The sequence below is a fragment of the Carex rostrata genome, chromosome 31, assembly GCF_964058835.1.
Source record: "Carex rostrata chromosome 31, lpCarRost1.2, whole genome shotgun sequence".
In the NCBI taxonomy this organism is placed as follows: Eukaryota; Viridiplantae; Streptophyta; class Magnoliopsida; order Poales; family Cyperaceae; genus Carex; species Carex rostrata.
The window spans coordinates 3,902,645-3,919,072 of record NC_135948.1 but is presented as its reverse complement, the minus strand read 5'-3'; the positions used below and the strand labels follow the sequence as shown (position 1 = coordinate 3,919,072).

At 33.4% G+C, this 16,428-nt stretch overlaps 1 protein-coding gene across 1 annotated transcript; it reads right to left on the bottom strand.

Annotated features, from left to right (window-relative positions):
* Positions 1-6,760: 6,760 nt before the first annotated feature.
* On the bottom strand, positions 6,761-14,625 carry LOC144547321 (leucine-rich repeat receptor protein kinase HPCA1-like). The gene is made up of 19 exons (XM_078295934.1): positions 14,505-14,625; positions 13,896-14,016; positions 13,719-13,790; positions 13,359-13,433; positions 13,189-13,260; positions 12,667-12,828; positions 12,417-12,491; positions 12,074-12,145; positions 11,924-11,995; positions 11,536-11,604; positions 11,367-11,441; positions 11,176-11,247; positions 10,923-11,057; positions 9,729-10,147; positions 9,455-9,583; positions 9,180-9,319; positions 8,307-8,526; positions 7,662-7,897; positions 6,761-7,276 (listed from the first exon to the last, which is right to left on the bottom strand). Exons 1-19 carry the CDS (start codon positions 14,617-14,619, stop codon positions 6,770-6,772), a joined length of 2,838 nt encoding a protein of 945 aa, XP_078152060.1. The 5' UTR covers positions 14,620-14,625; the 3' UTR covers positions 6,761-6,769.
* Positions 14,626-16,428: the final 1,803 nt, after the last annotated feature.

Here is a 16,428-nt window from a genome sequence, read left to right as displayed (position 1 = left end):
TGATAAGAGTTTAAATCTTGCTGGTTAATTACTAAAAAGTTAGCATTAATAGTATTTAATATTTTGCATTTCCTATGATAGCATTTATTTCTTTTTTTACTTTAAATATGTATGCGAAGCTCCCTTGTTGGGCAGCGAATGATAACATGAATAGAAAAGTTGAGCGTTTTGTTGTTTTGTTTTGCTTGTGACTCTTTACTCTTCTCTATTACTACTAAATCAGTACGTGAGCTTAACGGACAAGATCGTAACGAGACCGTCTTACGTCATACGTCTCTAACGAAATGTCTCTACATATACATTTTTATAATTTCACCTTCTTCCTTTCTTTCCTTAAGCCATAAATTCTGACACGAATTTAAAATCATAATATTGATGCTCACACTGTCAGCGTCCGTAGCTTAACAGGAAAAGTTTGAACTGAAAATTATTGTTCACGTGGGAAAAAAAATATTCAGTCTGAGTGAATTTTCTTTTCCCACGTGAACAGTAATTTCGTTGCTGCACCGAACAGGCCTAAAATGCAATGTTGGAAGTGCCTGCGTCCATTGTACATTGCGACGCTGAGATCCCAACGGCTCAAGTCTCAATGTTGTTATTGTCAACTACCATTCGATGTTTGCAATCAGAGATGTATCTACATTGATAATAATTGAGGATACTAATTAGTCACTATTATAATTTTAATGAGGAGATTTCAAATGTCTTCATTTTTTGTACCTTCATCATACCTTCATTTTTAAAAACTTTAACAACTCAAAATTTAAAACTTAAAAATCAAAATATAACCGTTAGATGTGGTCTATGTTATTTTCTCTACGTGCTCATAAAAATATCACATTTCGATTTTGTTTAAATGTGAATAAATACGTTGAAAAATTAACATTTATAAATTATTCACATTAATGTATTTTTTACAAGCTCTTGATGACAATCAAAACAAAATTGAAATGTTATAATTTTTACACGTGAATAGATAAAATGATATAGATCATATCCAACGATTTTATTTTGACTTTTAAGTTTTAAATTTTGAGTTATTAATGTTTTTAAAAATGGATGCATGATAGAGACATTTGAACTCTCTTCAATTTTAATATATTTTAATTATATATATTAAAATTTAATTAAATTTATCTTTATGAGTATTTACATGCTTCAGCCTTTTCGTAAAATATTAAATGTATATCTATAGCTTAGTAGTTAGAATTTCACTTTGTAGTTGTAAAGATTTAAATTTAAATTTCAGCTATCTTTTTTTTTTAGGGAAAACCAGGCAGAGGCTGCCGGTATGCATTAAACAGGTAAACCAATTACATGAGTCCAAAATAACTTGACTGGTATCCAAATACTAGTCTCGCCAATCCAAATACCAGTCTCGCCAATCCACATCTCCTAAACAACAACATACTAAAGCAGAATACCCTTGAGAAAAAATAAAAGTAAAATTAAACCAGAGAAGGCTATAGGCTAGCAGCCATCTTAATATTACAAAACTTCTCCCAAAGGGTAGCCTCTTGGACTATCCAGTGAGTCACTAAATCCAATGGTGGCAATTTTCCATCAAAAATGAGTGTGTTGCGCTGCTTCCATATGAACCAGATCGCTGCTGCAAATAGGATCCGCCATCTTCTTCTAGCTGTTGCATTACCACGAACTCTCTGTGATGATTTAGACCAGATGTCCTGTACCGTTTCAGCCATCACCACCAAGTCTGTACCGGTGTCGGATGCCAATTTATCCCAAATCGCAGATGCATAATTGCATTTGAAAAAGAGATGTACGGCCGTTTCCAATTGGCAGTCCTGACATAAGACACATTCGAGAGTACAACCAAAGTTCCGCCTTTGCATCACATCCTTGGTCAGGAGTTTACCTTGCAGTAGCAGGAATATGAAAACCTTGATTGATGGTGGAATTGAGAAATTCCAAGTCTTCCTGAAATGCCATTTTACACGGCCCACCCCCACCAAAACGGAGTACACTGATTTAGCTGTGTATGTGCCTTGAGCCGTCCACCTCCATTTAAGCTCATCCTCAACTACATCCATAAAGGTGGGAATCTGTCTGATAGGTATCAGTGAGTCCCAAAGTGGTGTAGTGGATGCATCCCTTAGTGAAATTCGGTGGTGTTGTTGTCTTGAACCAGTAACCGCCAACACCGATTTGCCCCAACAATCATACCAAAATGAGATGGTATGGCCATTACCAATAACCCAAATAATTGATAAATCAAATAGATATCTGACTAAGTGTAATTGTATCCAGAAAAAGGAACCTTGCTTTGACCACATCAAAGGACCATCACAGTATGCACCATGCCACCTGATTTGCCTCATCAGTTGAGTCCAGATTGAATGAGGTTCCTTGTAGAGTTTCCACCACCAACGTAAAATAAGCGAGAAGTTCCTCATGTATAAATCCGAGAGACCAAGACCACCCTATTCCTTTGGCAAGCACGCAATGCTCCAATTGCATAAAGACAAAGTCCGATTGGTTGAGCCGCCTCTGCTCCATAAGAAAGATCTACGGGCTCTGTCAATTCGGGCAACCACCCATTTAGGCAAGATGAAACAAATCATGTGATAGATTGGCACCGTAGAGAGGACCGATTGCACCAATTGTAAACGACCTCCAATTGACAGAGTATCACACAGTATGATACTAAACCCTAAACCCTAAACCCCTTAAATTTCAGCTATCACACAGTATTTTACGTTTTAGCTTCCCAATTTCAATTTTATGATTCCGCACCAGTATACAAAATTCGGGTTGTATGATGTCACTCATTTAATTTATTTTTAAAATGCCATAGATAAAAAAAATTCGGTCCCAAGTTCTGCCTTTCCACCGAGTCCTTTTTTATTTGACTTGTCAACTTTAATTTATGTACATCAGAATCTAGTACCAATTATCAGTCAATTGAATGAAAATTGTGGAATGAAGGAGATAGAATAAATTATCAGCTTGTAAAGCAGAAGAGAGTAATGAAAGTAACCAATTAAACCAAAAAAAATAACTCTTCGTCAAACGTTCATATTTTATTATCGATCTTCAATCCGGCCCATACGTACATAAATTGAGCTGTTAAGAATTATGAAAGAAACTACACTTGATTTATCAAATTCTTAAGTGAGCTATAATTGAAGCAAACTAATAGCACGATTTGGAAGGCCTGACATGTTTTGTTGTTTTGGGAGAATAAATATGAATTAAAATTTTTAAGTCTGGTTTAAGACGGTGTAAGTTTTAAGTATGTTTGAATTTCCTACGTAAAATACAAATATTTGATCCCAACTTACTGGTATCAACTTGATTCATCTTGTAGAATCTACCTAACCAACGACCAAGAAAACTCTATGAAATATAAAAAGAATATGGAGAGGGGATATAGTATGTCACAACAAAGCCCGAGTTTTTAAAAATACCTAAATTTATTAATATTTTATTATAAATAACTAGATATTTGGCAAAATTATATTTTTGCCCAAACCGTAAGGAAATTTTACGGTTCGAATTAAAAATTTAAACAGTAAGATTTCCTTACGGTTTGAATTTTTTTTTTTCAAATTGTAAGATTTCCTTACGGTTTGAATTTTTTTTTTGCTTTTTTTTTTTTTTTAGCCCAACTTTGCACCTCTGGTTAACATATCAAAACACCTTCAAAAATCATGAAAATTTACCGACATGCATTGTGGACTTCATAGAATAAGACTGTGAAGTTTCATACAAAATCTCAAAACAGATCGTGAGATATCGGCTCTCAAAAATTGCCCGAACTGCTGAAAGAGTGCTTCTGAGCCCAAATTTGCACCTCTGATTAACATATCAAAACACCTTCAAAAATCATGAAAATATAATTCTCAAAAAATTTTGAAGTCAAGAATGCATGTCGGTAAATTTTCATGATTTTTGAAGGTGTTTTGATATGTTAATCAGAGGTGCAAATTTGGGCTCAGAAGCACTCCTTCAGCAATTCGTGCAATTTGTGAGAGCCGATATCTCACGATCTGTTTTGAGATTTTGTATGAAACTTCACAGTATTATTCTATGAAGTCAAGAATGCATGTCGATAAATTTTCATGATTTTTGAAGGTGTTTTGATATGTTAATCAGAGATGCAAATTTGGGCTCAGAAGCACTCTTTCAGCAGTTCGGGCAATTTTCGAGAGCCGATATCTCACGATTTGTTTTGAGATTTTGTATGAAACTTCACAGTCTTATTCTATGAAGTCCACAATGTATGTCGGTAAATTTTCATGATTTTTGAAGGTGTTTTGATATGTTAACCAGAGGTGCAAAGTTGGGCTAAAAAAAAAAAAAGCAAAAAAAAAAAAAATTCAAACCTTAAGGAAATCTTATGGTTTGAATTTTTAATTCAAACCGTAAAATTTCCTTACGGTTTGGGCAAAAATATAATTTTGTCAAACATCTGGTTATTTTTAATAAAATATTAATAAATTTGGATATTTTTAAAAAACTCGGCAACAAAGCCAATGATGTCACGGTATTTCTTTGAAAAGGAAGAGAAACATAAAGAGTACATCAGGTTTTTGATTGATAGAAAGATTAGTAGGATTTTTACTGATTCTAAAAATAAAATAGATTGGATCAGTAGAACTATCAGTTTTTTTTTTTCCTTTTAACTTTTTCTAGTAAAATATTCACTCAAAAAGAGTGAGTCTATGGTACTATGCATATTACGATTTGGCACCGTGCTACGGCTCTATATTCGAGTTTTCAAATCCTAACGGTCGATCCGAACCGTTCATCTTGTTCTCCATATTAATATGTGTTTGGAGACCAAATTTTACATTTTTTGAAAAATTTTACTATTTTTTTAGATTTATTGAAAATCACTGTTTTTGGATGGTCCAGAATTTTCAGATCAAGTGATTTTCTAAATATCTAAAAACATAGTAAAAAAATTTCAAAAAATGTAAAATTTGGTTTCCAAACACATATTTATATGGAGAACAAGATGAACGGTTCGGATCAACCGTTAGGATTTGAAAACTCGAATATAGAGCCGTAGCACGGTAACAACCCGTGATATGCTTAGTACCATAGACTCACTCATATAAAAAAGATTTTACATATCTTAAAATTTAGATATAATAGAAACATTCCATCTATTTTTTGAAAAACTTTTGATATTTTACTAGATATCTAATAGAAGAATTCCCTTAGATGAATCAAATTAAAAAAGAAAAAGATAACTAAGTTTGGATCGATAGAATTCTTACCGATTTTAACTTTTTTATTTTTAGGACCGGTAGAAATTCTAATAAAAAACTGATGTACTCTTGGCGCATACCGAATCGATAGAATCATAACAAAAACTAATGGCAAGATGATGGAATGGGAACTGGTACACATAGGAACAGATATTGGTACAGTAAGGCCCAGTACTGGTAAGGTTCGGACCAGGTATAACACTAAGAAAACAATCCAGAAGGCACTGGTACGGATAGACATGATACTGGTACTGAAAGATGAAAGAAAAAACCTGGTATCAATTTGATACCAACAAGGGCTACTGGTACAAGCAGTCGAATAGAGGAAAACACACAACAAGAGATTCGAAAATTGCTCCTAAATTCATTATCAAACCTTATTTCTTCTTCTTTTTTGTTAGTAGTTACGGTTTAATTTTTGCATATTTCATTTTCTCATTTTACTTTCTTAGGCTCAAATGTTTTGAGCCTAATTAATCTTTTTATATTTTGTTACAAACTCCTTGTAACTCATTTTTATTAATCAAATGAGAGCTTGTCCCTTATTTTTCATCAAAAAAAAATCTATTGATAAACTCTTTCTGTTTCTCTCTCTTTCTTTTTATTAATTTCTATAAAAAAAAAATCTCTTTAAAATCCATCACAAGGGCTGTAGTAATAAATATTTGGAGAAATTTCATATACACCCCTCAAAAAGCTTGAAATTACTTATTTCACCCTTCTAAAATTCCTAATATCGTATTTACCCTTCTAAATTTCAAAAATTAACAAATATACCCATTTTATTATCTTTTCTATTAAACCTCGTGTTAAATTTATAAAATATCTATTTTACTATTTATTAAAAAAAACTATGTAGCATGTTTAAGAAAATGTCAATCTTTTAATTGATCGGTTTCTTAGGGTAAATGATTCATATATGTTAATATCATTTCTCTACATGTGTAAGAGAAATGAATCATTGTCCTCGAAATAAAACCCACCAATTATAAGATTGAAATTTCTTAAACATACTACATTTTTTTTTTATAAAGGGTACAATGGGTACTTCTTAAATTTAAAATGAGTTTTAGTAGAAAAGACAATAAAATGGATATATTTGTGAGTGTTTGAAATTTAGAAGGGTAAATACGATATTATGAATTTTGTAGAGGGAAATATGTAATTTCAAAGATTTTGAGGAGTATACATGAAATTTCCCCTAAATATTTATCTTAAAAGATACTGATAACAAACTAACCCGCAAACTTTCGTAAGGTTAAATGATAAAGTCAAGCTAATAGAGGGATGATGATTTATTATTTTGCACGATTTGCGGATTTGCAAAAAAATTGTAAGAAATTATACATTGAAAATACACCATTATTCATCTCCCATATGAAATAACGTTCTTCAACACTATTTTCACCTGATCGCTGTACAGATATTACTAAATTATGACATAATAGGCCAAACTTTATACATATGATGATAATGAAAAAGCTGTGACCATGTTCTTTTCTTTCCTGTATTCTTTTAAAAACTATGGTAGCTCATGAACTGTTTAAGTTCACTTGCGAAGGGAAACCACCACTATATTTAAAATCACTGCTACTGATGTTTACACGGCTCGAAGAAGAAGAAGAAGAAACATCCATCGAGTACCGCTGAGCCGGATTATATTTTTCCCGGAAACCCAAATTTGAATTGATTTTGAACCCTCCGATTTGCATAATATCCTCAATTTCCTTGGCAATTTCACTCATTGTGGGGCGATTACAAGCCTCTTCTTTTACACATTGCAATGCTAGATCCACGAAACGGTTTAACCCAACTAAGTTTTCGTTCTTATTTACCAGAATAGGATCAATTAAGTCTCTTAGGCCCAGGTAACGCTTCTCCTCTTCGTCTAAGGCTGTTCTTACTTCTTTTACAATGTACTTCTGCTCACTAACCGGAGGTTGTGCGGTAATTAATTCTAGCATGACCACTCCAAAGCTGTATACGTCACTTTTACCAGTGAGTTGCTGTGTCATGTAGTATTCTGGATCGAGATAACCCTGCATGAAATAATAGTTTAGAGTTGGTACTGCCGATTTTTGAATTTGTAAATAACAGTTTGTTTGCATCCTTTATATAACTTGGAAAATTTAAATGTAAGATGCACCAAATATCTAAAATATTCTCCAAAATAGGAAGAGTATACCCTACAAAATTGTAATAAACATGATGAAGTTCTCTTAAAGACTCCTCAATCTCTGTTGTGAATAAGCAAAGGACATTTTCGGTAGTTTCATAAGCATTATTAAAACAAAGTGTATGGTGATACTGATAAGGGCCAGTTACTTAGGGATGTATGAGATATTCTGAGGCTCTCTGAGTGACAGAATTCGCTACTGTTATGTACATTCGTTATGGATAAATATATAGAACAGAAAGATTTACCAGGGTTCCTTTGACATGGGTGGTGACATGGCCTATTTCACTGTCTGAAACAAACAAAGAGAGGCCAAAATCTGCAACTTTAGCAGTTAAAGTCTCATCTAATAATATGTTTGTCGACTTCACATCTCTATGTATAATTGGGGGATTTGCATGGTCGTGGAGATACGCCAAGCCTACTGCCGAATCAAGTGCTATTTTAAGTCTCTTACTCCAATCTAATTGTATACTGCTTGCTCCTAAAAAGAAGGACAAAAGAAAACAGAAATTACAGTTTCTTCCCTTCTTCTTGTACCATCAAAAGTGTGGATGCAGAAATTAATTATTGCAACATAACTTGTCTATCACTAATTATCAGAAGCAACCAACACGATATAGTACCTTAAGACTCGGTCTAGAATTGGCATATGTACCAGTACATTTCCCGGCAACTGATACAGTGTTGGTTGATATTAACAAGCAAAAGCAGCTATTGGAGATTTTACTCTTTCCTTTGGCAAGTATGTAATGATACAACTCAATGTACTTCAGTTGCCAACAATTAGTAATCTTGCAATTTCAGTCAGCACTGAAAACTTTTGTCATTCTTTACGTCACTGGTAAAGTACAGTAAAATGGTTCCTTAGTGTTAATCAAATGTATCAGTACCTGAAAGGCAATCTCTGAGAGTTCCATTGCCAATATATTCATAGACAAGCATTTTCTCTCCCTTCTCAAAGCAAAAACCAACAAGTCCGACAAGGTTCTTGTGATGTACCCGGGAAAGCAGCTCGATTTCAGTTTTAAATTCAAGACCGCCTTGCATTGAACCTTCTTTTGACCTCTTTATAGCAACTAGTTGTTTATCTGGAAGCATTCCTCTATACACCTGGTTGGTGTATAACCAAAGAGATATTAGGACATAGTATGTTCAATAACGACTTGATGTTTGATATTGTAAAAAATTGAAATTAGGTACAACCTGATACCAGTATTAATTCTGTATTTTTGTTTTACCTGGTGTTCTGCTATACTGTATGGTCAAATTCTTTTTCATTTACTTTTTGTCTCATTGAATATTAATGGCTAAATGGGATTAGTTGCAAATGGGGCAATGCAAAAATATCAGGAATAAAATAATGATATGTGTATGCATTGCAAAGTAACAAAATGACATGAATTCCTTTAGGAACAATAAACATCAAATACCCCCATATAAATTGTCAGTAATTACTTGTGTCCTTTCTTTACACATTTTCTACCCAAAACTCCCCAAATACATTCCATTTGTGTAAAATTAAACAGGGAAGAAAAAATGGCAGTCTGGGCTTCTTTTGATGTAAATGGTGAAAGATGCCAGGATATTGCTCATTTTCTGTAAAGGAGTTCATTTTTGTGTTGTGGTGCGGTGTACATAACGTTGATGCTTATTTAGAAGGTTATGTATGATTTTGGGCTTTTTCAAGGCCACAAACGAGAATTTTCTAACATTAAATAAATATGAACTAAACTAATACTAAATTAGGCTTATATTGGATGTACCTCTCCATATCCCCCTACTCCAATAACATTTGTTTCTTTGAAATTGTTGGTGTACATCTTGATTTCATCATATGTAAAGGCTTTTGCTGAGCTTAGTTTTGGCGCTTCCCCATTTTCTTCCCCCATAGATCCCCAGGAGGCTGAAACATAAAAAAAATAAAAAATAAAAACACGAACAAAATTTAAGATACTTACCTTTTAAGCTAGTGTTAATATTTCTAGCATGATGGTGAAAAGGATATTTGAAAAGCATTCAAATTTGAATAAGCCATTACCAAATGGGTCATTCCTAAGTTTTTCTCTCTTGATTCGTTTCTTTTGCCGAACTGCAAAAATACCCAAACCAACTAGCAGAACCGCAAGGATAGCACAACCAATGGATATACCAATTTTGTATGACCTTCCTGTCAACAAATAATTTGTCAGATTTGTATATTACACAAATTAAAGAACAGAGAACTATACTAGATTACTAGCCACTTGTCCATACTGATACTATACTTGACCACTATGTACCAAAATGCTTATAAATGTGTAAAATATAAATACCTGAGGAAGAGAGACGGTATGTAGAAGCTGTGAAATAATATGGTCCATACATATCTGGCAGTGCATGGTCTTCACTATTCAAATCAAAGCATTTTATTATCTCGGTCCTGTTGAAGTAACTCTGGCCAATGGGACAGATCTTGATTTGGACCCAGAAGTAAGTGTTGGTGTCGAAATAGTAATTTTGGATGGACAAATTATTTGGTATACAGGTCTTCAGTGTGTCTGTGAGATTTTGTTCCAGTATTGGGATGTGATCAGATTCATCACTGAAAAAGGGTGCCCTAAAAACTAAAAACCCGCTGAATGGATGCTGACAAGGATTGAGAGATTCGACAGGTGGGATTTTCTCAAGCACATCGTTGCAGTAGGCAGTTCTTGAGAGATGTGAGATGCTGCACACTGGATTTCCCTCAAGCCTGAAAAGTTTTCAAAATTTCAAAAAATGACCTCACTTATTGAAAGAATAGTAACAACTTCAGGTTTAATTGGACATTTGTTAGAAGTTCGAAATATTAACCTTAGGGTTACTACAAAATTAATTATTTTTCATTAAAATACTTCCCCACAAAATAACTCTTTTTTTTCTTTTGAGGAAAAAATAAGGGTCAAGCCCTTATTTGCTTATCCCCCAAAATAACACAATTATACAGAAGTCTCAATCAGGATTTGCAGACATACTAGTGTAAACTGAAATTATAAAAACAACAATGTTAAGGACCACAATGTGGACTCAGCAATTAGACCAAAACAAAAGATGGATGATATTGTAAGATAATTTGTAAAGTTTATTTGGTAGTACATTATAAGAAAATAAAAGAAAAGGAGGCCATTTAAAAAGTTTATTGCAAATTACCTATATTTATCAACATTTTACCAAAAAGCTCGTGTTTGTGGTTTTTGGCTTTTTGCAAAGAACACTACATCTTGGAAGTATTTGCTGGTGCTAAATATTACCACTGAGTACCCTTACTTTAATAAAATCTGAACATATTATCCTCCTAGTTCTTTAGGGTTTCTTATTGTCTGTCTCCTGATTCCCCTAAAGCCTTAACCCTAATAACTAACTCACAAGGAAACTTAATAATCCATATTATTGTTCCAGGACAGAGGAATTGTTGAACTTTTCCAAAAAAAATATTGAAACCAGAATAATTTGGTAATTTGGTAATATGGTAGAGAGAGTTTTAGTACATTAGATTGTCGTTGTAGCTTGAAGAAAGTAAAACTGAGGTAATATTATTCTGTTCTAATTTCACCGTATGAAGTTTATTAGAGACATCATTTCCCATGTCAAACGTCCCGTTTATTGAATTATTGTTTAATCTCCTGAAACAAGAAAGAGCAGTCATTTATCTCAAAAAGAAAAAATAAAGAAAGAACAGTCCTTGTGTTACAGCACCTCCAATTGTCTGTGTTTCTGTGTGATAATCTCAAAGAAACTTACACTTCTTGTAGTTCCGGTGCGCTAAATAGCTTCTGAGGTATCTGACCATAAAGCCGTCCAGACTCTATTGCACTGTATATAATGCATTATGAAAATATACATCTTAGTTCAGTGGTTAAAGTTCTTTAATTGCACTGGTGTTCATGTACGGAGAGAGAGAGAGAGAGAGGGGAGGGCTTCTGTTCACTTACAGAGTTCGTAACTTCCGCAAATCTGAAAACCATGCTGGAACTTCCGACCGGTCAAATTGATTGTTGCTCAGATCTCTGAATGAACAACAAAACAAGTCATTTATCTAGAATTTAATTGAACCAGAATTCAAATTGGAATTATAGGATTGGTGCAACAAGGAGTTCTTACATGAAATTAAGGCTAGTCAGTGTAGTCAGATTTGGGATGGGTCCCGTAAGACTGTTGCTTGCCAGATTCCTAAAAGTCATTCAAACAAATAATAATTGTTAATAGGTTGTGGAATGACATGTTATAGATAGTTGGTGATAATTCAGGACCTTGTAGGAATTATGCAGTTGTCTTTTTAGTTTAGTTTTTATATATTGAGCTTGATTTTTTGCTTCCTGGTGAGCCGAGGTCCAATGGATCTATTGTGACTAAATTATGCTTACAGTGTATGGTTGTACTGTTGTAGTACAAAAAACATAAGTAGAAATTAACATATTAGGCTACATTCTTGGTTACAATCTGGTAGAGCAATCCTCTTTTCACTATATAGTTATTGAATTTAACTTACAGAAAGTCGAGCTTTGTAAGGTTGCTGATGGAAGAAGGAACTGGGCCTGTAAGGCGGTTGTTATCAAGGCGACTACAACAAGTGAAAAATGATCAATTTAAATTTCAAATCATTTTTTTTTAATTAGAAGAGCACAAATAAGGTACTTACATAACCTCTAGAGCTTGTACAAGTCCGATGGATTTCGGGATTGGCCCCTTTAACTGGTTTCTGTCCAGAAGTCTATACATAACAAAGGGAGAAACTGCATTAATAATGCATAAGGAGATCATAATTCTTGTGAAATTTTACTCACGAACTGACATGAACATTATAACTTTCTGGGTAATATTAAAATCGAAAGAAACTGGACTGAAAAGATTTTCAGTCTTGACCCTTAGTTCCTTCAATCCTATTTTAAGCATCCTCTGTGGGTCTTCAATGTGGTATGTTACATTGAAATGACTAACATGCAAGAAAAGAGTCAAGTTAAAAGAAACATTTAGCATCTTACAGATGTTTTAGAGCCATATCAGCACTAAAAAGACTTTCTGAAATTTCACCCGTGAAAGCATTCTGGTTGAGATGGCTAATATCACAAAAACAAATAGATTATTAGTAGAAAAAAAAAAAACCTGAGTCATTAGATATTAAGAATAAAGGAAGAAATCGAACAACTGCCTACAGTGACAGCTTAAGTTTTTAGGCCAACTTGTTGGTAACATTACTTAAATAAATAAAAGACGGGAACAAAAGAGACTGACAAGTGTTTTGCTTTACGGAGCTGATCCAAGCCCCAGCCATCTTTTGACGAGATAGGGAGCGGCCCATCTAGTTGATTGTCAGCCAGATCTAACCACGTCAAATTAACAAGTTTACCCAATGAAGGGGGGATTTTTCCAGTAAAATTGTTCGCATTCAAAGCCCTTGATAGATAATGGAAAGAAATATATAATGTAACTGTTAAAATATTGTTCATAGATTATAGGAAGAAAAGTTAAACTGGCAATGTCTCCTATATACCCTTGCCAGCTCTGGAAAAAAGCCAGATTGAACTGCAAACAGTAATAAGGTTACCCCCAAAACAACCTTTGAAAAGAATCCCAAAATTACACTTCTTCCTAGTATTATTTTGTTCCATAACTCCACATATGCATTGAGGTATGCGGTAGTATGTAATTTGCATAGTTTTTGAAGTTCTACTTTGTAGGGTTATACTCAATGGACAATATTCAACAAATAAAATGACAAATTTGCTATGAAAATTAAAGAATTATAATTCATACAGGTATGTGAGATTTACTAGATTTCCTAGTGCTTCTGGAATCTCACCGGAGAAACTGCAATTAACTAGTTTCCTGTAATAATAATTAAATGGAAAATTATTTAACAAAATATCTCATGAAGCGAATACATTGATTAACAATTATTTCAGAAAAAATTGATCAATACTTACAGACTAGTTAGGTTAACCAAGTCAATGAGAGTACCCGGAAGTTTACCCTTAAGTTTCTTGTTCGACGAAAGGTCCCTACATTTCAAATTCAAATTATTTATAAGTTTTCACTCCAAAAATAACAGTACATTTAACATTCATTGTATATATACATTTATGTTTTTAAGGTAAAGTAGGCAATTGCCTACTTTAGAATTGCCTCCTCTAGAATTTATTTTTATTCTTCATATGAAAAATCTCTTATAATGTAAGCCTTTTCTCAAAATGCCTTCCATTGTTTGCTTCCAACTGAACAACGGAAAAGATGAAAATAAAAATTGCATGTATGTCATTAGACACGTGCAAAGTAAATAAACTTACAGTATCCGGAGTTGTTTCAGGTTGCCAATTTCCTCACTCAGAGTTCCTTGTAAGTCCATGCTAAACAGAACCCTGGAGTTTTAAAAATGGAAAATAAATCTACTGTTAATCAGATAGGATAAAAAATAATGAATTAATTTAATTTAAAAGAACATGAAATAATTAAGCAGAACGTACAATTGAGTAACTCTGGAATTTTCACAAGTGATCCCTTCCCAGTGGTCTCCACACGGATCTTGGTTCTTCCAGTTCGGTGGTACATTCTTCCATTGCTTCATTAATTTCTTTAGTATAGCAACTGGAATAAAATTTGCAAATAATTGTAATACAGAAGAAGTTAATTACATTGGAAAGATTATTCAAATTTTAAAAGGTTTTAATTTGCACTTGATCATACTCAGCCCTCAGGGTTGGTACCAGAATTTTACCAGTACATGGTAGTCAGGTTTATTTTAGGTTTATTTTTTTCCAGACTTCCTGATATACTTGGGTTTGGTGCTTTGTATCACTAAAAACAATAAGTTCTTTTTCTGGTTTCTTTGACTGTTCGAGATGCATTATAATACTTCCAATTAATCTATAAAAATGTGGCTAACAAAGAGGACCTGAAGAGGGAAAAAAATAATAGAAGGCTAAAATTTAGCTGATTTGCACAATTGCGCAAACATGCAGCGCACTCAGGTTTAAAATACAACAAGACCCAACAAAAAGTTAACATAAGCGTGCCAAGTTAATTAGGGAGAAAAAAGAGTAGAAGGTAAAATAAAAATATATATGATCAAGTACCATCATCTGGATCAGTATAGGAAAAGCCAGGAGGAACAATTACAATGCATAATAGCAAAAACAGAAGCAACTTTCTTCGTAGCATGACTACTATTTTGAATTGAGAAATTATCATTGGTATACTTGATGTTTGGTAAAGAGGCATATTTATACGCTACCAAAAGTCAAAACAACGCGCCATTGACTTCTTCTGGCGGCACCTTACTAGTTATTAGGAACCATAGGTCGTTTTGCATCACACACCATCTATTTGCTCTTAATTTGAATTGAGAATGATCGGATAATTACGAGTGTGTCGTCTTGCACATTTGGTTTCCGTGCAAGTTTGTGCGTGTCAGTATGTAACACAAACCGTACGCCTAACCGTGTAGCAAAAATTCGCAAATATTTTTTGTTCTACTTTTATTTCAATATTATTATACTAATTAGTAATTCCTGTTAGTATACTTACTTTCGCAAAAGAATCCTTTGCATTAATGCCATTTGTGGCTATGTAACATTTTCAAACATGTACAAAATAATTATTTAACTTTCAAAAAATTTAGAAAAAAATAAATTACATCGATAAAGACTGTAGTACTGCAATTCATTTCTCTTTACTGGCAGTAAAGTTTGGGTTTAGTGATAAGACTGGTAAAAATTTCGCAGCTCTTGGATCGTTCAAGATCAGCTCGTAAATAGCTTGCTCAATTCAGGTTCAAGCTGAAAACGAACTGGCTCATTCTGACAAGTTCGAGCTTAGCTCAGCTCCGCTCGATCCATTAACGAGTTGATTTTGATATCAATTATTATTTGATTTAATCTGGACTGTTGATATGTTAGAGTTCGATACTATCCCGATCGACTCAGTTTGGATACAAAACAAATGATATTTGACATTGTGAAAATTATGAAAACGAGACAGTTTTTTTCCGCTCGCAACAAATGTTTGGCTCAGCTTGGCTCGTTATATTCACGAACCAATTTTGAGTTTTACCTAGCTCGGCTCAGCTAGTTTACAACTCTATTTTAGTGATATGAAATAATGAAAATAAATAGAGCTAAAAAAACAGAAAGATTACTGAAAGGACTAATATTTGGATTCCAATCTATTTTCCATGAAGTAAATAGATAATTAAACAGTTGAAACTCTGAAACTTTTGTCTAACACAAACATTTAAGAAGCATATGTTTGAAAGGATTTGGTAAATTGAAACTTAAGATAATAATGTAACCGGGTCATCTGGAGCCCAAGGTAGTTAAACAATATCTATATAATAAAACAAGCGATATTAGAAAATGTATAATGTAACTGGGTCATCGGAGCAAGGTGCTTAAACACCGATATTAGAAAATTATGTGACTGGGTCATCGCAGCACAAGGTAGTTTGAACAATTAATATAACGTAATTTATTAATGTGCATGTGTATAATAAAAAAATTAACTTCGTTCACATCAGAAGCTTATTCAGTCTTGTTCAACATGGCCTTTTTTTATTCGGCTTTCCAACTTTCATGTAGATCAGAATGGACTACTAATTATTAGTCAATGGAATGAAAATTGTGGGATAAAAGAAATAAAATGAAGGCAGAATTCCATGTATACCCCTAAACAATCTCATTATTACGATTTTTCTCTTTAAAATTCATAATATCTATTTACCCTTCTAAATTTCAAAAAGTTACAAATTTATCCAATATATTGTCTTTTCAATTAAAGAGTAAAATAGGTGCTTACTAAATGTAAAACAAGCTTCAATAGAAAAGACAATACATTGGGTTAATTTATGAATTTTTTAATAGACAGATAGATATTATGGATTTTAGAGGGAGGGAATACATAATTTTGTGATTTTTTGAGGGGTAGAAATCATCACCCCCCCCCCCCCCCCCCCCCCCTAAAATGAATTGATCAGCTTGCAAAGCAAAAGAGAGCAATCAAAGT

Coding starts and splice junctions, on each gene's coding strand:
- LOC144547321 (XM_078295934.1), bottom strand. CDS start 14,619: ATGATAATTTCTCAATTCAAAATAGTAGTCATGCTACGAAGAAAGTTG. Junction 10,148..10,922: donor AGCTACAACGACAATCTAAT/GTACTAAAACTC, acceptor AAAACTTTTCAG/GCTTGAGGGAAATCCAGTGT. Junction 7,898..8,306: donor TCTCAGAGATTGCCTTTCAG/GTACTGATACAT, acceptor CCTTCTTTTTAG/GAGCAAGCAGTATACAATTA.